The sequence below is a fragment of the Schistocerca piceifrons genome, chromosome 5 (assembly GCF_021461385.2).
Source record: "Schistocerca piceifrons isolate TAMUIC-IGC-003096 chromosome 5, iqSchPice1.1, whole genome shotgun sequence".
NCBI lineage: Eukaryota > Metazoa > Arthropoda > Insecta > Orthoptera > Acrididae > Schistocerca > Schistocerca piceifrons.
Window position 1 is genome coordinate 626,802,256 of NC_060142.1, and position 18,660 is coordinate 626,820,915.

Below are 18,660 nucleotides of genomic sequence, written 5' to 3' on the forward strand. Positions count from 1 at the left end.
TAAAATTGATGGAAAAACAATCTCGATTGCAATGGTTATCTTATTTAAAATGACCGGTTTCAGACTAGTCTTAGGCCATCTCCAGATTAACACTGTCATCTGAAGCTGACCTCAGCCGCTGAAACTGTTCATATATGTGGTAAAAACAAAGAAATACAAAATTGCCTCTGGGAAACATGCACTGTGGACAGCAGTTTTCACCAATACTTACAATGAAGTAAGAAAACAAGCCACACAAAAGTGTGCACGTAAGTTCCTGAAAATAGAGGTCTCATATATGCGGAGCCAGCTACCAAATTGTAATTATTAGCAGCTGACATTCCATATGAAATCTGTATATTTTGTTACATTTATTTATCTTCAATTTGTACATTACTAATTGACATTTTTATAGTTTTACACCTGGTGGTTTGTCCATGGCTTTCAAGTTCACATAGTACATAAACAATATGTTCTTTCTATGGTATCCTAGTAGGTACATTCATTGACAACCACCTGTTGTCTGTGTTGTTGCTAACGCCATCTGTTGACAGCATCTTTTTTTTCCTTAGCACACTCCTTTCTTGATGTACAGTTAATTTGGCTTCTGGCTCCACATTTATGAGAGCTATGTTTTCAGCACCTTATGTGCCCACTTTTGTGTGGCTTGTTTTTGTACTTCAGTGGAAGCATTGATGGAAACTGTTCTCCACAGCGCATATACTTTCCGAAGGCTTCTTTTTATATTGTACTTCTTTATTTTCACCACAGCTATATCTGATGATGTATCAAAACGCATCACACGTCAATAAATTAATTTGTGACCAAGACCCTTCGGTTTCATTGTGTGCCAAATAAATTATCAGGGAAACATTAACAAAAAATGTGTTTTTTCCATCTAGCACACAAAAATTTTAATTAAACAGCAGAAAATTGTACACATACATACAAATTTTGTTAGGCATTGAACAATTTACAATACACATTTATGGTTTTTCTTTGCTAATAAACTTGAATGTCACTAGCATATTATTTTCAAAACTGAACCTTTATCAAAGTTAAGTCTCAAAGGCATCAAAATTAAACACTATCAGCCACTAAGATCCAATGTACAATCCGAATTCACACAGCAGCAAGCATGTGACAGAAAAAGTATATATCCTGTCATCCCTATACATCTTTCGGTTATTGATATTAAAAGATGTATCGCTGGTTGTTGCTGCTGCTGTAGTCTTCAGTCCAAAGATTGGTTTGATGTAGCTCTACACACTACTCTATCTTGTCCAAGCCTCTTCATCTTTGCATAATTATTACACATACATCTATTTGAACCTGCTTGCTGCATTCAAGTCTTGGTATTGTCCTACAATTTTTATTCCCCACACTTCTTCCATTACCAAATTGATGATTACTTGTTACCTCAGGATATATCCTATCAACTGCTCACTTCAGTTAGTCAAGTTTAGCCACAAATTTATTTTTTCCCTAACTTGATGCAGTTATTCAATCTTATTATCTAGTTTCAAAATTAATATTGTCAATAACACTTCTATTCACCAGCTCCAACCCAGCTATCACGCATGAAGTAAAGGTAATAGGGATATGACAGTTTAGAACCAGGGGTACTATCATTTAATAACATACATAGAAGAAAGTAAGAAATGGCATTTACTATGAACATTTTCAGCATTTTATATTTGAGTATCAAATGTCTGTATCAATTCTAAAACAAATTGTGGTGTGTTTTAAAATGTGCATCCAACTGCAGCACTTCAGATCACTTTGTACACCACATAGCATTTCTGAGGAATAAATAATGAAGCATTTAAATTATGTGGTAAATTAAAGTGGATGGTTTCATGTAAAGGAGATTGTGAATACCATTATGATAAATTCTTGCTTCTTCTTTCAGTCACAACACACACCAGTTATAGAATAAGTGGCGTGCGCCCTCTGTTCTACCAAAACATTAATTTAGCCATCAAAAATTACTAAATGGGTAGCAATAAAACACAGAAATAAGTAGAACCAAGTTTTCCTTCTTCAGAGTTACCCAGTGAAAAGCAGCTGGGTGTGCAAATTGAAGGCAATAAATAAAAATAAAGAAATGCATAAGCTTATGATCCTAAGTTGAAACAAACATAACAGTAAGATTAGAATACTATCTGTAAGTTCTTTCTCTCTTTTCATTCCCAATTTAGCTACAGGGCATGGAAATCTTCATTCCTGTGGTGCACATTCTTTTAAGTTAATTTAATCCCCCCTCTCTTTTGCCTTTCAGTGCAGTAACACAAAATCCTTGGTGAAATACACATGGAGGATTGAGTAAACACTAAATTGACAAAACAATATGCAGCTGACAGTAATGGTAATAGAGGATGTGGCAAAAGTTACGTTCTAGTGCTGATTTTCCCTCAGTGAAGTAACCAGACGATAGCCAGTAATCGTTTCTACCAACGACATGGACAAAGCAATGCATTGTGCCGAATGGAAAAATTGTAACTCATGTGCCACAATAACCATAGAAAACCTATTTACACTAAACAAAACAGGCTGTCAGCACAAATAATAGTGCAAGGGTCAAATCCTTGGTACAGTCTTCATAAATTAGACATACCAGCTGTCATAAAATCGTCTAAGTGAATATACATTTGAATTTGGTACTGGTCAAATCCAGTCGGAAGTCTGTTGCCATATATAATGCACAACTAACACACAAGTATAAGTGGTGTGGAATATCTACAGGCCACTGTTTGTGAACCGAGACGGAGCCTCTGAAATTGACTAGGAATGTGCAAATACAAGTCCTTGAATGACACCATCAACTACTGTTACAGCTGAAACATATATGTCCTTTAAACTAAAGATGCCAACTGTTAATGAAGGCAAGGTGTGTACTACTACACCACGTGTGCTTTTTGTGTGGGTAAATTATTTGATTTGAAGTCTGAAATGTTTGTGAATGTTGTCTGAAGAGGAAATATACATTGCATACATACAAAGGAACATTGCTGTTAAGAACCAGTGTCGTATTGGATGTAAAGGACTGACACATAATTGTTGAAAAAGAATTGAATATAAATCCGATGGTGAACACATACTTTGTAAAATAATTTGGGTCTGAAAGAGAAAGTAAAAGCAAATAATATTCTGTCAAGGAAAAAATTATTGCACAACATTGCTCCCTCATACATGTTGTGTGAATTTCTTGAACTGGTCGAAGCAGTAATATGGCTGTGATGGTAGAAATTAACAATGCACAATACGCAAATTAAGGCAGTATACACAAGCTACAACACACACACACGTCTTGAAGGCAGCACAACATATTCACACATGATCCATATTAGCCAAAATTTTGATATAAAACGATTTTAGTTTTACATTATATTACATTAATACTTGTTCCGTAGATCACGAATACGACATTTCATAATGATATGGAATGTGTCAGTTTAACACAAGTTTTCTTTACACAATATAACTTTTTTTTTCCAGTTACTACTTTATATCTAGAAATTCATCTATTGAGTAGGAGTTGTCATTCAAAAATTCTTTTAATTTGTTTTTAAATGTTGTTTGGCTATCTGTCAGACTTTTAATGCTAGCTGGCAAATGACCAAACATTTTTGTGGCAGCATAATTCATCTCTTCCTGAGCCAAAGTCAGATTTAACACTGAATAGTGGAGATTACCCTTTCTTCTAGTGTTGTAGCTATGCGCTTCACTATTACTTTTGAATTGGAATGGGTTATTAATAACAAATTTCATAAGTGAATATATGTATTGTGAAGCTACTGTGAATATCCCAAGTTCCTTAAATAAAAGTCTGCAATGTGATCTTGGGTGGGCTCCAGCTATTATTCTGATTCCATGCTTTTGTGTAATGAATACTTTTTCTCTTAGTGATGAATTACCCCATTAGGAGAAAAAGTATATATGCTTTTATAAAATGGGGATAAATAAAAACTGATACCGCTCAAGAGTGGTGTATGTTATGTAAATTCTGAGAGCACAACCACTTATGAGCATAAAATGCATTTGTCATGTTTGTAGGTAGTAGCATTCTAATGTGTTTTACTATCTTAGGCATTCCACATACATTTGTGCAACATCATTTTTTACTGTTTTCACAGGAACTAGTATGTCTTCAATGATTTGGTGGGTCTCAAAATGACGGACAAGAAAATTCTGCATCAGTCCACGTCGAATGTCAATATTTAACACATCAGTGGGCTTGGTAATTTTGCATTTACAAAAGTCAAAGAGTGGGGTAAAGTGCATACTTACAAAGTTGTCAAGAGTGCCACGTGGTTACATTGAAACAGATGAAACTTGAGCACTGGATTATGTCATCACTCGATTTCATTTCTGTTCAGATTCTCAGTTATGCTGTTGTAAAATTAGAAAACAAAATGAATAATACTCCTCTACATAGTTATGTTCATTCCTATCTCATAATATTTCTTTAAGAGATCTGTAAATAGCTGGAGGAGGGGAGGGTATAAGGGGGAGGGGGGCCTACTTGTTCAGTTGTCCAATCAACTGCACATACAGCAATGCACAAAAGGTACCAAAGGCAGCTTTATGAGTTACCAGAAAAACTAGTTGACTGAGAGAGTGATGTAATGTAATGTATCAGATTTTTCTGTTAAGTGTGAAGGAAATTACTTTAATACTAATTCGTCATACATGTTGCAAAGAATCTTGAGGTCACCACCACTCAATCACATACTGATATCAATTTTCTTAATTTTCATGGTTTTTTTAAAAAAAAGATTGCTGGCCCTACAAACTCTATAAGGAATTGCACTTCACAGCCAATTAAAGGGCAAAAATGTCTGAAATTTCTGTGCATCATTAACTTGCAGTTACTGTATTAACGTATGGGCACTCCAGGCTATCCATGGCTCAGTCCATGCCGCCCCCCCCCCCCCCCCCCTCCATTGCAAAAATTTCTGTCACTAAAGTGATGGCAAGTTTTCCATTGAGCAAACTCGTGTAGAGAACGCTCTGCAGATGACTGTACGCAGCCTGGTGAATATCGCCTGGAGAGTGCACACTTCAGCATATCCTGCAGTGTGCGTGCCACACACTCTTGACAATAATTCTCACTAATGACGATTGTAAGTGTGTCTCACAATTTACTACTGAGAACTCTCCTGGATGGACGGCAAATTTAGAGCCTGTCTCTGAGTGAAACTGTGGATCAATGTGGAAACATGATGGACACTGTGTTAATACTATATTTAACTTCTTGTTCATGTCATATTGATTTCCTAAATATCTCCTCAATATGATGAGTCGTTGTACCTACTTATTCCATTATAGTACTTATTCAAGATACATTACTAGCAAATAGGTTCCATCAGTTCTTCTTTGAATAAAAAATACATTCCATTTATTGTGGATAGTGAACTGCAATTGTGATTTAAATTGACAGTTTATGTACTAGGAAATGCAACTATTTGCTTTCTTGAAGCAGAACAGAATACATTTAAAGCAGGCAGCAATGATCTATGAATATTCGGTTAGAATTCCACAAAAATTAAGTGAGCCACAACTTACTTCAGACAATGCCGGAACAGTAATTTTCACTGGTTGTTTCCTTGGTATATCTTGATCAGGTGTCTCAGTTAACTTGTTGTCCACTTCATATTTTAACGCTTTTGACTTGGGTGCAGGTAATGAAGAAAATAAACCCGATGCAGGTGCCTCATCATTTATTTCATTTGACTCACTCAGTTTCTTCTTCTCAAAGACAGTTTCTTCTGATACTTCAACAGAACTGATTGTATTATTTTCTGATGGATGATCAATGCTTTCAAATTCAGAGTTATTTTTTGTTTTCACTGAATTGTCCTTCTCATCTTCGTCACCACTCTCATCACTGCTACCGTAAGCTACCAGTGACATCGTGTATCTACGGCAGCAAAAATAGCGAACAATTAACAAAGACACATCTGAACTGATCTCTAACAAACATATTATGCATTCTTAGATATACATATCTCGTAAATCCACATCATAACACTATTCTGTATACGACCCGTGGAACATGTGAGAACAAAACAGGAGACAAATTCTTTGGTCATTTATACAGAACAGAGTTCAACAGATTACCTAAACAGAGCCTAAAATACCTTTAGAAAAAGAAGTCAAGAAAATCAGGCAGGGACAGTTTTAGAATGAAAGTATTACAGGAGGAAGGTTTCCAAGGCAAGAAGGAAAACAGAAGAGGTTTAAAATGAACTGAAGAGAGGAAGAAGCAACACTGTGAAAGGCTGAAGGAATACTGGAGAGAAGGGAAGAGAGAACATCAGAATATGAAGAAATGAAATCAACAACCATATAACAAAACTAAAACAGTACAAACGTAACACAAAAATGGAAGTAAAAATATTATATGGCGAAGATGCTGATGCTGAGTAACAGATAGGCACTACAAAAAGACTACCTAAATAAAGCCTTCAGCCAGTAAGGCCTTCATCAAAAATAGAGCCCCCCCCCCAAAAAAAAACACAAAAACACACACACACCAAGACTGCAGTCTCAGGCAACTGAAGCCACACTGCGAGCAGCAGCACCAATGCATGATGGGAATGGCGACTGGGTGGGGGGTAAGTGGGAGGCTGGGATGGGGAGGGGGAGGGATAGTAGGGTAGGGACAGTGGACAGTGCAGTGCTGCTGGGGAATATGCAGGGACGAGTTGAAGAGAGGGTAGGACAGCTATGTGTAATCGAGAGGTTCGACAAAGGGCAAGGGAAATTTGGGGACGGGAGAGGGGGGGTGGGGGTAGTGGAAAAGGAAAGAAGTAAAAAGACTGGGTGTGATAGTGGAATGAGGGCTGTGAAGTGCTGCAATAGGAACAGAGAAGAGGCTTGATGGGTGACAACAATGACTAACAAAGGTTGGGGGTCAGGAGGTTTACGGGAATGTAGGATATATTGCAGGGAAAGTTCCCACTTGCGCAATTCAGAAAAGCCGGTGTTGGTGGATACGATCCATATGGCATAGGCTGTGAAGCAGTCATTGAAATGAAGGATATCATGTTTGGCAGCATGTTCAGCCATGAAACAAGTGGACCACCCTGCTGCAGAGCATGCTGTCAAACATGACATCCTTCATTTCAATGACTACTTCACAGCCCGTACCATATGGATCCTTCCCACAACAATCAGCTTTTATGAATTGGACAGGTGGGAACTTTCCCTGCAATACATCCTGTGTTCCCATAACCCTTCTGGCCTCAACCTTCGTTAGTCAATGTCCTCACCCATCCAGCCCCTTCCCTGTTCCCATTGCAGCACTACACAGCCCTCATTCCACTATCACACCCAGTCTTTTTACTTCTCTTCCTTTCTGCTAACCCTGCCCTACTCTCCCCACCTCTCCCCTGCCCTCCATCTAACCTCCTGACTGCACATAGCTGCCGTACTCTCTCTCCACCTCGTCCCTGCACACTCCCCAGCAGCACGGCACTGTCTGCCACCCCTACCCTACTATCCCTCTCCCTCCCGACCCCAGCCTCCTCCTTACCCCACACAGTCACCACTCCCACCATTAACAGGTGCTGCTGCTCCCAGTGTGGCTTCAGTTGCCTGAGAATACAGTCGTGTGTGTGTGTGTGTGTGTGTGTGTGTGTGTGTGTGTGTGTGTGTGTGTTCTATTTTTGACAAAAGCCTTATTGGCCGAAAGCTTTATTTGTGACAGTCTTTTTGTTGTTCCCATCTGCAACTCAGCATCTCCACTACATGGTAACAACTTTCCTTTTCAAATATTGTTACATTCCATCCTGGATTTTCCATTGTTTGACAAAAATAGAAGTCAATTTCCTGCAGTAAATAAATAAAAAGGAAACATATCCACCAACTACACCGACAATTGAAGGAGATAACATGGCAATTACCACTGCACCAGATGCACAGCTGTTTGAATTCTACAGCACACTGAGATTATAAGATGACTTCATCTCTGTTAAATATGGAAAATTTTCCACACATAAAGAACATCAAACAGTGGTTGGATAATGGCACTAAATGAAACTGTGTTTCTCCCAGTTGATAGGAGAAATAGCTCACATGGTTTACGAAGGACTGTTATTCAGAAACACAAAGATTTTACGTTAACTAATTCCTCCATTACTACTTGGTAGAACAACTTTATATTTATAACTAAAAAGAACAAAACAATACATGCTCTACTGTATTAATGTATTTAGTAAACTGGATTTCAGTTCGTGAGGTCACCATCAGACTATAATTAATAATGATCATCAAAGATGTTAAAGTAGAGGTGCACAACTTTTTGAAAATATATCAGTTGGAAAGGGAGGTGTAAAAAGGAGTTAATACTAGCTATGACAGTGAAATTGTAATATAGTTGAAAATAAATGTTCGTGTGTGTATGTGGGTGTGTCTACATCTACATCTACATGATTACTCTGCTATTCACAATAAAGTGCCTTCAATGAACCACCTTCAAGCTGTCTCTCTACCGTTACAATCTCAAACGGCACACAGGAAAAACAAGCACTTAAATTTTTCTGTGCGAGCCCTGATTTCTCTTATTTTATCGTGATGATCATTTCTCCCTATGTAGGTGGGTGCCAACAGAATGTTTACGCAATTGGGGGAGAAAACTGGTGACTGAAATTTCATGAGAAGTTGCCGTCGCAACAAAATACGCCTATGTTTTAATGATTGCCACTCCAATTCACGTATCATGTCAGTGGCACTACCTCCCCTATATCGCGATAATACAAAACGAGCTGCCCTTCTTTGTACTTTTTCAATGTCAACCGTCAGTCCCACCTGATGCGGATCCCACACCGCACAGCAATACTCCAGAATAGGGCTGACAAGTGTGGTGTAAGCAGTCTCTTTAGTAGACCTGTTGCACCTTCTAAGTGTTCTGCCAATGAATCGCAGTCTTTGATTTGCTCTACCCACAACATTATCTATGTGATTGTTCCAATTGAGATTATTTGGTGAGCAGAAAAAGAGAGGAGCAGTGACGGGAAAAGACTAGTGGGTGCACTGGTCGAGAGTCAGCACAATGACAGTAACGTGGCGTGACTTAGGAAGAGGCTATAGGAGAAATTGGGTAGAAACTGTTGGGTGGAGGGCCTGGGAACACTAGGTTATAATAGCTGAGGTGACGATAATTTCAGAGTCGAGAATGTGTTATAAGGATAAATTCCATCTGTGCTGTTCAGAAAAGCTGGTTGTGGAGGGGATGATCAAGATGGCCCGGGTTGTGAAGGAACCATTAAAAGCAAGCACATCATGTTCAGCTGCATGTTGTGCCACAGGATGGTCCACTTTGCTCTCAGCCACTGTTTGGCAGTGGACTTTCATCTTAGTGGGCTGTTGGTTGGTAGTCACGCCAAAATAAAAAGCTGTATAATGTTTGCAGCAGAGCTGGTATATGACATTGCTGCTCTCACAGGTGGCCCAACCTATGATGAGGTAAGATAAGCCTGTGACAGGAACGGGTGGGTGGATTGGACAGGTCTTCCATACAAGTCTTCCACATAGATGTGTTTCTTGTGGCAAGGGGGTTGGGATTGGAAGTAGCATAGGGATCAACTATACTGTGGAGGTTCTGTAGGCAGCAGAGTACCACTTTAGGAGGAGTATGAAGGATCTTGGGTATGAAGTCTCTCGTTTCAGGGTGTGATAATAGATAATCAAAGCCCTGGTGAAGAATGTGGTTCGTTGTTCCAGTCCAAGGTACCAAAGGTGTCAAAGGGGACACTCTTTTGTAGCTGGTTCTTGGGGGTGATACGATTAGGAGGGGAGATGGCAAAGGAAATCTGTTCGCAAACTAGGTTTGCAGGATAGTGCCTGTCTGTGAAGGCCTTTGTGATACCTTCAGCATGACGGGCAAGGGAGTTCTTGCCACGCCATCCTCGGGTGGACGGGCTGTACGAGTGGGAGTTTTTGGTGTGAAAGGCATGGCAGCTGTAGGAATGCAGGTACTGTTGGTGGGTTTAATGTGGACAGAGATGTGGATGGAGCCGTCAAGGAGGAGGAAGTTGATGTCCAGGAAGATGGTACACTGAGTTGATGAGGATGATATCTTCATGACCTGGACACAGAGCCAGGTCACCCCAACCTCAGTCCTTCACAAGCTCCAACACCTTCTCTCCCACCTGCTTCACCTTCTTGGAAGATTTATTGCAGCATATCTGTAGTAACTCTAGGTAGGGAAAACTGGATAATGCCCAAAATTGTCAGTAGTGAGACTGTTGCGCATTAAGTGCACTTACAGTGTCGGCAGCTTTTGCGCTGGGTGCTGCAGTTGGTACTTGTTTGCATGGTACATTGAAATGATTAGACAAGATGGCACAACCAATGACAAAATAGTGTCCAACAAATGTTGTTATGATTTGGAGGGTACAAAATTATGTGGGGCCATAATGGAATGTATTGTGCACAATGTTGTTGTGTAAAAGAGAATATTTCACAAAATTTAAACTGTAATCTTAGGTCCCTGTGTAACCACAACCTCGGAAATTGGGACATTTCAAAAATATCCCACGAAATGTTCACTAGGCTAAGCTACAGATCAACCCGTCACCACAGACTGTTTTCATTGAGTCACAATGGTTGGTTTTGCCACCTCACACCCAAACTGATTCATTTCAACCTAGCCTATACATTGGGCTAGGCTACAGATCAATCGTCACCACAAACAGGTTGCTTACCCTCAGATTCATTCGCTTCGCCGACTGACTACCAAACTGTAACAGACTACACTTCAGGTGAGTCCATTATGTCAGCCATTTTTCTTCTAGTCACATTTGTTGGCTTTTCCAACTCACAATCAAATTATAACAATGAAATACAAAACATTAACCCAAGAAATCTTGTCATATTCTGAAAAACATGCGATACAAAGAATACATTCAAAAACTGGTAAATAATTTTATAATCTAAAATATAAATATTGTAAATTGTCTATCTCATGCTATCCATGTTGAAAACAAAAGAAATCAATTTGTGTCTTCTGTCGGAACAGCAATTCTTGCTGGCTACTGTACACTAGCACCCAATTAGCTACAACAAACAGAAATTAATTGCAACCAGCAACACGCACTGTAATAGTTGCCAACACCATCTCTTCACATTAATAATTGAATATTGGGCTAAATCTATGTGTATATTGAAAGAATAAGCTACACTCTTAAAGAAATATCTTTGTCACAGATGTTTCAGCAAGTAATGTGATATGTGTTTGCCATTCACCAGTCAAAATTCTTTCTTGAGCATCACGCACTTGGTGTGTTGTCTGTTTTGTAGGTACATGCAGCATCTTGTCTAATGTGAGTGGCTGCAACTCAACAACACAGACTATGACCACTGCAATCTGTCGATGACAAAGTTATTTTAATCAGAGTATAATGGGAAATTGAGGTAGTGTATTCATCACACTAGGAAAGGAACTTAAATCTACAGAGATTGTAATTGGAGCTGCACATGTGGGAGGGCTTAGTATCAAGGGTGTACATTTATGACTGGATCGTCCCCTGTTGACCCCCCAGAGTCACCACCATACACAGACGAGACCTTGCGAGGAAACCTCGACTTGCTAGCACATATGTTCCCCTAACATACTGTCACCACTGGAGGAGTCTTTAACTGTCTGATAATCAACTGCAGTAATTCGAGTTTGGTAGACTTTAAGTGGTGGGCATCCTGCAAAATAATAGTAAATGCCTTCTTTGGAATCTACAGAGAACAGACAGTTCCAAAGCCCACTCACTATGGAAATATGTTTGATATATTGACAATAATTTTGGTTATATGTCAGCACCATCAGTAGCACTGAAGCTGGTGTTGAAATGGATCGTCAAGGCTGACAGAGAAAATGAAATGTATGGTAGCAAAGTAAAAGCAGAATTGTTTCACACCGTTTTGCTGTCTTCCTCTGCAAAGGAAAATCTGGGAGTAAAGCCCCAGTTTAACTCACACACTGCTGCAAAGGTGAGTGATCGGATATTAGTGTCAGTGGCACTGGAAAAACAGCTGAAACTACTAAAACTGAGAAAGGTACCAGGGCCTGTTGGAAACCCTGTCAGATTTTATACAGAATTTGCATCTGTGGTAGAACCTCTTTTAACCATATTGTAGATCCTGTGAATAAAAAATCTTTGCTTAGCAGTTGGAAGAAAGCACTGGTCACACCTGTACACAATAACGGTAGCAGAAGTGATGCATAAAACTGATTTTCAATACCTTTGATGTCCATAAGTTGAGGGATCTTAGCACATATTCTAAGCTGTGACATAATGGAGTATCTAAAACAGAATGAGCCATTCCATGTGAATCAGCACAGATTCCAAAAACATATGTTTTGGCAAACTCTATTTGTGATTTTCTGGCATGACATCCTGAAAGCCATAGATCAAGGCAGTCAGTTACAGGTAGATGCAGTATTTTCCAACTTCTGAAAAGAATTTGACTCAGTCCCACACCAATGCTTATCAATGAAAGTACAGCTAAGCAGGGTATCAGATGGAATTTGTGACAGGATTGAGGATTTCTTGTAGGGAGGATGCAGCATATTATCTCACAAGTGATAGCCATCAACAGTTGTAAAAGTAACTTTAGATATGCCCCAGTTAAATGAGTTGGGACCCGTACTGTTCATGTTGCATATTATTGACCTTATAGAAAGTAGTAACATCAGACTTTTTGTTGACAATGTAGTTTACTTAAATGAAGTACTGCTTGCAAAAAGCTGGACAAATATTTTGTCAGATCTTAATAAGATATTAAAGTGGCGTAGAGATTACCCACTTGCTCGGGTCAACTTGGACGCATAATGTAACTGTGTGTGACATTATGGTGGCATGGTGTGTTTAAAATGGAACAAGTTTCCGCAAGGCATGCTGGAGTATACCATGGCATGCTCTAGTGAGGAACGCTGATGTTTTTAAATTGTTTTTGAATGTTGTTAATGCTATCAGACTTCTTTAGTGCTGTCTGTGATAATACTGAAAGAGTTTGTGGTGGTTTGTTAGTGAGTTATTTTGATGTTAGATTTGGTTTTGTTTTTCGATTTAATCTATGGTGTGTTGCTTATGGTTGGAGATTTAATTTTGTTTTGTTGTTTGTTAGTTATAGCTGTGACAATGAAGCAGATGCATAGTTTCTGCATGTCGCAACTGGGGATGACATGCAGAGCACGATTAAATTCATACAATTATACAGTTTAACTGCTGAGTTTGTGAAGTGTTACATTTGTGGAGAAGGTGTGAGATTGACCACAGTTGCTGCACCTCGGACCAGCGACTAGTATATGTGGCATTGTCTATGGGACAACGTATGACATTCCATCCAGAGGGCTTCCTAGCTTCAGGAGTCTAGGTTTGCTATTCAGGAGATTGTGTTGATGACCTACCATTTTTTTGATCACAATTTGAATAAGTCAACTTGCACAAACACCTAGATGTAACAATTATTAGAGACATGAAACTGAATGGCACATAGGCTCAATAAAAGGTATAGCAAGTAGGAGACTTCAATTCTTGTATAGGATACTGGTAACTGCAAACAGTCAACAAAGGAGAGTGCTTACAAAACACTTATGTGGCCCACCTTAAAATATTGTACAAGGGTGTGGGACCCATACCAAATAAGACTATCAGAACATATTGAACGTATACAAAGAAGTACAGTAGGAATGTCTGCAGATTTGTTTGGCCTATGGAAGGTGTCATGGAGATGCTGGAAAACCTGAACTGGCAGATGCTCGATGCCAAACACCAACTATCCAACAAATTCAAGAATCAGTATTAAGTGATGAATTCAAAAATGAATTACAAACCCCAACGTACTGCTACCACAGGCACCACAAATATATGATTAGTCTAACAATATTATGAGAAGGAAAGTTGCTACTCACCTTATAGCAGAGATGCTGAGACGCAGATAAGCACAACAAAAAGACTCTTACAATTAAATCTTTCGACCATTAACGCCTTTCTCAACAATAGGTCAGTGGAGAGGTGAGGAGGGGTTGGGAGGTGGGGGGTGCGGGGAAGGTAGCGGAAAAGGAGAGAAATAAATAGACTGGGTGTGGTGGTGTAATGACGGCAGTGTTGTGCTGGGATGGGAACAGGAAAGGGGCTGGATGGGAGAGGACAGTGACTAACAAAGGTTGAGGCCAGGAGGGTTACGGGAATGTAGGATGTATTGCAGGGAAAGTTCCCATCTGCGCAGTTCAAAAAAGCTGGTGTTGATGGGAAGGATCCATATGGCACAGGCTGTGAGGCAATCATTGAAATGAAGGATATCATGTTTGGAAGCATGTACAGCAACAGGGCAGTACACGTGTTTCTTGGCCACAGTTTGTCAGTGGCCATTCATGCGGACAGACAGCTTGTTGGTTGCCATGCCTACATAGAAAGCAGTACAGTGGTTGCAGCTTAGCTTGTAGCCACATGACTGGCTTCAAAGGTAGCCCTGCCTTTGATGGAATAGGTGATGTTAGTGACCTGACTGGAGTAGGTGATGGTGGGAGGATGTACGAGACAGGTCTTGCATCTGGGACTGTTACAGGAGTATGAGCCTAGCTCATGGGAGAGGGTATATGGTAACATATTCGCAATCAGAGAACTCTGCAACTGCAAAGCCACTTTGAAAATACAAGATAAGTGCTGGGGCCAAGTGCAGCACATCAGTACAAAGGGTTCAAGGACCATTATCAATTTAATTGGAAAGGAACTGGACGAATAAACAATATCCGTGCTGTCAAAAGGATTAAATTTTGCATCAGTTCCCACCATATTACCTAATTGGGAGATCATCAGTAGCATCGAGATCAGCAGCATAGAGCGTGCCATCATGGGGCTGACAATGCCAAAGAGCTCAGAAGGGAGTCTTGCAGGGTCTTGGAAAAAGCGTTAATGCCGAAAATAAAAATCTCTATGGCTGAACAAAGGACAATATGCAACCTACAAGAAAACGAGGATACAGCTGTCCTAGTGGCAGACGAAGATGATACGACAGTACTGCTACAGTCAGTTCACTACCGGCGGAAGATTGAGATCCTTTTACAAGAACCAGCTTACAAACAAGTGAAAAAGGATCCTACATCAGCGGTGACAAGGAAAACCATCTCACTACTAAAAAACCTAAGGAATGGATATGCAGTATGATTAAGAAGGCTGTACCTCAGAGCACTGATATCACAGCACCTCTACAGACTTTCAAAGGTAAACAAGAAGGGAGGTCCACTATGTCCAATAGCGGACACAATACATTCACCAGCTTATGAAATAGCCAAACACCTGCTGCAACCATTGAGAAGCGTCTTGTAGGTCATTGTCCTCACCATGTGAAAAACTTGATGGACTTTGTGAAGATACTTCGAGGCATGCACCTGGACAAAGGTAACATCCCAGTCAGCTTTGAAGTCACGTCCCTCTTCACACAGGGGGCCACTTCAACAAAGAGACAGTGAAACGGTTCTGCCACACACCCAGTACCACATACTTCCAATTAATACAACAAACAGATACAACGTGTGTCCGTGAGTTCCCCCCTAACACCATGTATCGCAAAAGTAAATGTGGAATACTTAGCAGAAATGGAGTGTCTGAAACTGAAGGTGTTCTACCACTATGTGGATGATACACTCATGATTTGGCCGCATGACAAAGAAAATCTACAAGAATTCCTTAACCACCTCAAAGGCACACAAGACAATATTAAATTCACCATGGAGCTGGATGAAAATGGATGTCTGCCTTTCCTCAATGTCATGATAAAGAAGAAGACTGATGGCACATTAGGTAATTCTGTTTACAGGAAAAAGACATACACTGACCTATACCTTAACACCAATAGCTGCCACCATGCAGCACGATGCAAATCAATGCTCACCACTTTGGTGTGCAGAGTACAAGACATACATGACAAGGAGAGTCTACCTTCCCAACTGCAGCACTTGAGAAAAACCTTTCATGAGAATAGCTGTTCTGAGACACACTTTCCAACAAAGCAAGCAAAAGAGAGAAGATGTACATGAAGAAGACACTAAGGCATTCCTTCTATACACTGGGCCGCCCCCGGCAAAGATTGCCAGGAAATTAAAAAAGAGCAACATTAAAACCATCTTTCACTCATCAGCAAAAATCAAAACTATGCTGGGTTCAGAGAAGGATAAACTAGGAATTTAGACACCTGGAGTCTACAGCATCAACCGTAAGTGTGGCGCACAATACATCAGCCAAACACAGCGGTGTATATAGTGGTGCTGCTCAGAACATACCTAACCTAACCTAACCTAACCTAACCTCTAAGGAGTGTTTGCCTAGGCCAAACAGAGAAATCTGCAGTGGCAGAACTCAGTCTTAACGAAAACCATGAGTTTGATTTCAAACAAACAAAGCTGCTGTGCAGGGCGAACGGGTTCTGGGATTCGATCTTCAAAGAGGCTGCAGCGATGCGAATCCATGATAACCTTGTCAACCGAGATAGTGGTTTCCAAATTAGCACTGCATGGCATGCAGTGATAACAAAAATACTACATGAACGCTCCGATGCAAAACTGGAAAGGCAGCAGATGAAACAGACAGGCCCATCAGCATTCAAGGAGCCCACACCACCAATGATTGCGACTACCCCCCACCAAATGCTGCAACACCTCTTCTGGAGATGCGGGATTGGTGCTGCCAATGCAGATGAACCTGCAGTCCAGCAGCTATAAAGACCTGGACAGCACACAAACCTGACACTTCACCTGAGGATGACAAGAAGGAAACTTGTTGAAATGTTGCCACAGAACACCACCTTGACTCAGCTGATAACCTCAGAAGGCTCAGTCATTGAGATTCGCCAAGAAAAGTCTAAATTCGCATATAATAATGTAATACAATTACAACTATTTTCTATCTTTTGGTGAGGAGGATTGCAGCAGATAATCTTAGATGGATAGTCGTCATCAGATGTAGAAGGAACTTCGGGTGTGCCCCACAGAAGTGTGTTGTGACCCTTGCTCTTCATGGTGTATTTTAATGACCTTACGGACAGTATTAATAGGAACCTCAGACTTTTTGCAGATGATGCAGTTATCTATAATGAAGTATTGCGTGAAAGAAGTTGCATAAACTTTCAGTCAGATCTTGATAACACTTCAAAGTGGTGTAAAGACTGGCAACTTGCTTTAAATGTTCAGATATGTAAAACTGTGCACTTCTGGAAAAAAATAGGTATCCTGTGACTATAATAACAATAAGTAACAGCTGGAATTGACCAACTCCTAAAAATGCCTCACTGTAGCACTTTGTAGGTATGTGAAATGGAATGATCACACAGACTCAGTTGTGGGTAAAGCAGCTTTAGTTTACTGCTAGTATAGTGGCAAAGTGTAATCAGTCTACAAAGGAGACTGCATACAAATCACTCATGCAAACTATTCTAGAATATTGCTCAATTGTGTAGTACCTGTACCAAATAGGACCAACATGGGATACTGATAGATTAAAGAGAAGGGCAGCAAGAACGGTCACGGATTTGTTTGATCCATAGGAGAATGTCACAGAAACTGAACTAGAAGACACTTGAAGATATATGTGAACTATCCCAAGAAAGTTTACTAACCAAATTTCAAGAACCGGCTTTAAATGATGACACTCAGAATATACTACAAACCCCTACTTATCACTCACATAGAGACTGCGAGGACAAAATTAGAATAATTACAGCATACAGAGAAGTGTTTAAAGAATCATTCTTCCTGCGCTCCATATGTGAATAGAACGGGAAAAAACCATAATAACTGGTACAATGGGATGTATCCTATGCCATTCAGTTCACGGTGGTTTGCACAGTATAGATGTACACACAGAACAAATAGATCACTTTCCATGTGGGGAAAATGTGCACTTAGTCGTTAACTTCTTACCACTATAAACAATATGCAAATCAGTGTATCATAGCTACTGAACCATTAGGTGTTCTGTTTAAAACAATTAACGTTATTACTGAGTTGTCTTCTATGGAAACGAACACCACATTTCGACTTTTAATGGCGTTCAAGTAACAGTAATGTGTTCCATACCTATCAATGTATAGCAAATTTCTATAAAGCTTTATCTTCTTAATATACTGGTTCAACCTATGATACACACCCAGAAGGCAAACACTACAGCTGCTATATCTTATTAGAGGATCTGAATGCATTGAATTGTTTCCAAGCCATTCTATAGAAGAAATTATGTTAACAATAACTCACCTTTCTGGCGCAATACAAAATAAGTGACTGTAAGGGTTGTGATACACATTACATTACCAACGCCGCGCTCTCTACACGTTAAAATTACGCGATAACGTAATAAAAAACCACCGTGAAAAGCTCTTCCTTATAAATGCATTCTTACCAGACTGATAGTTGTGCTTTCTAACTAAAAGTAACAAAAAATTTACATACTTCTTAGGAGCGATGGTGGATTCACTTATATTTACAATCACACAGCTAAAAAGACAACGTACTTATAAATCAACCTCCACGGTACTCAAACGTCAACAGCGAAATATAAACATCATGAAACATTAATTAATAGAGTAGTATTTTACGCGCCATCCTAGTTTCTGGAATAACAATACACCTCCACAACACACAGGGTGTTACAACTCTTTGAGAGATACGAAGCAACCAAATCATAA

The 18,660-nt window shown here is 39.8% G+C and overlaps 1 protein-coding gene across 2 annotated transcripts in view; it reads right to left on the reverse strand.

The window, feature by feature from the left end:
- The window catches only part of LOC124798074 (proline-rich protein PRCC), an 85,681-nt gene extending 67,028 nt beyond the window's left edge, over window positions 1-18,653 (reverse strand). The window contains exons 1-2 of one of the 2 annotated variants that reach the window (XM_047261314.1): window positions 18,230-18,354; window positions 5,548-5,902 (exon numbers count right to left, since the gene is read on the reverse strand). In XM_047261314.1, coding sequence (XP_047117270.1) covers window positions 5,548-5,895 — 348 coding nt within the window. In that variant the 5' untranslated portion in view covers window positions 5,896-5,902; window positions 18,230-18,354. Of the gene's footprint in view, window positions 1-5,547; window positions 5,903-18,229; window positions 18,355-18,486 lie in introns of those variants that run through there. The other variant, XM_047261313.1, reaches the window with a different exon arrangement.
- Between the last annotated feature and the right edge of the window lie 7 nt (window positions 18,654-18,660).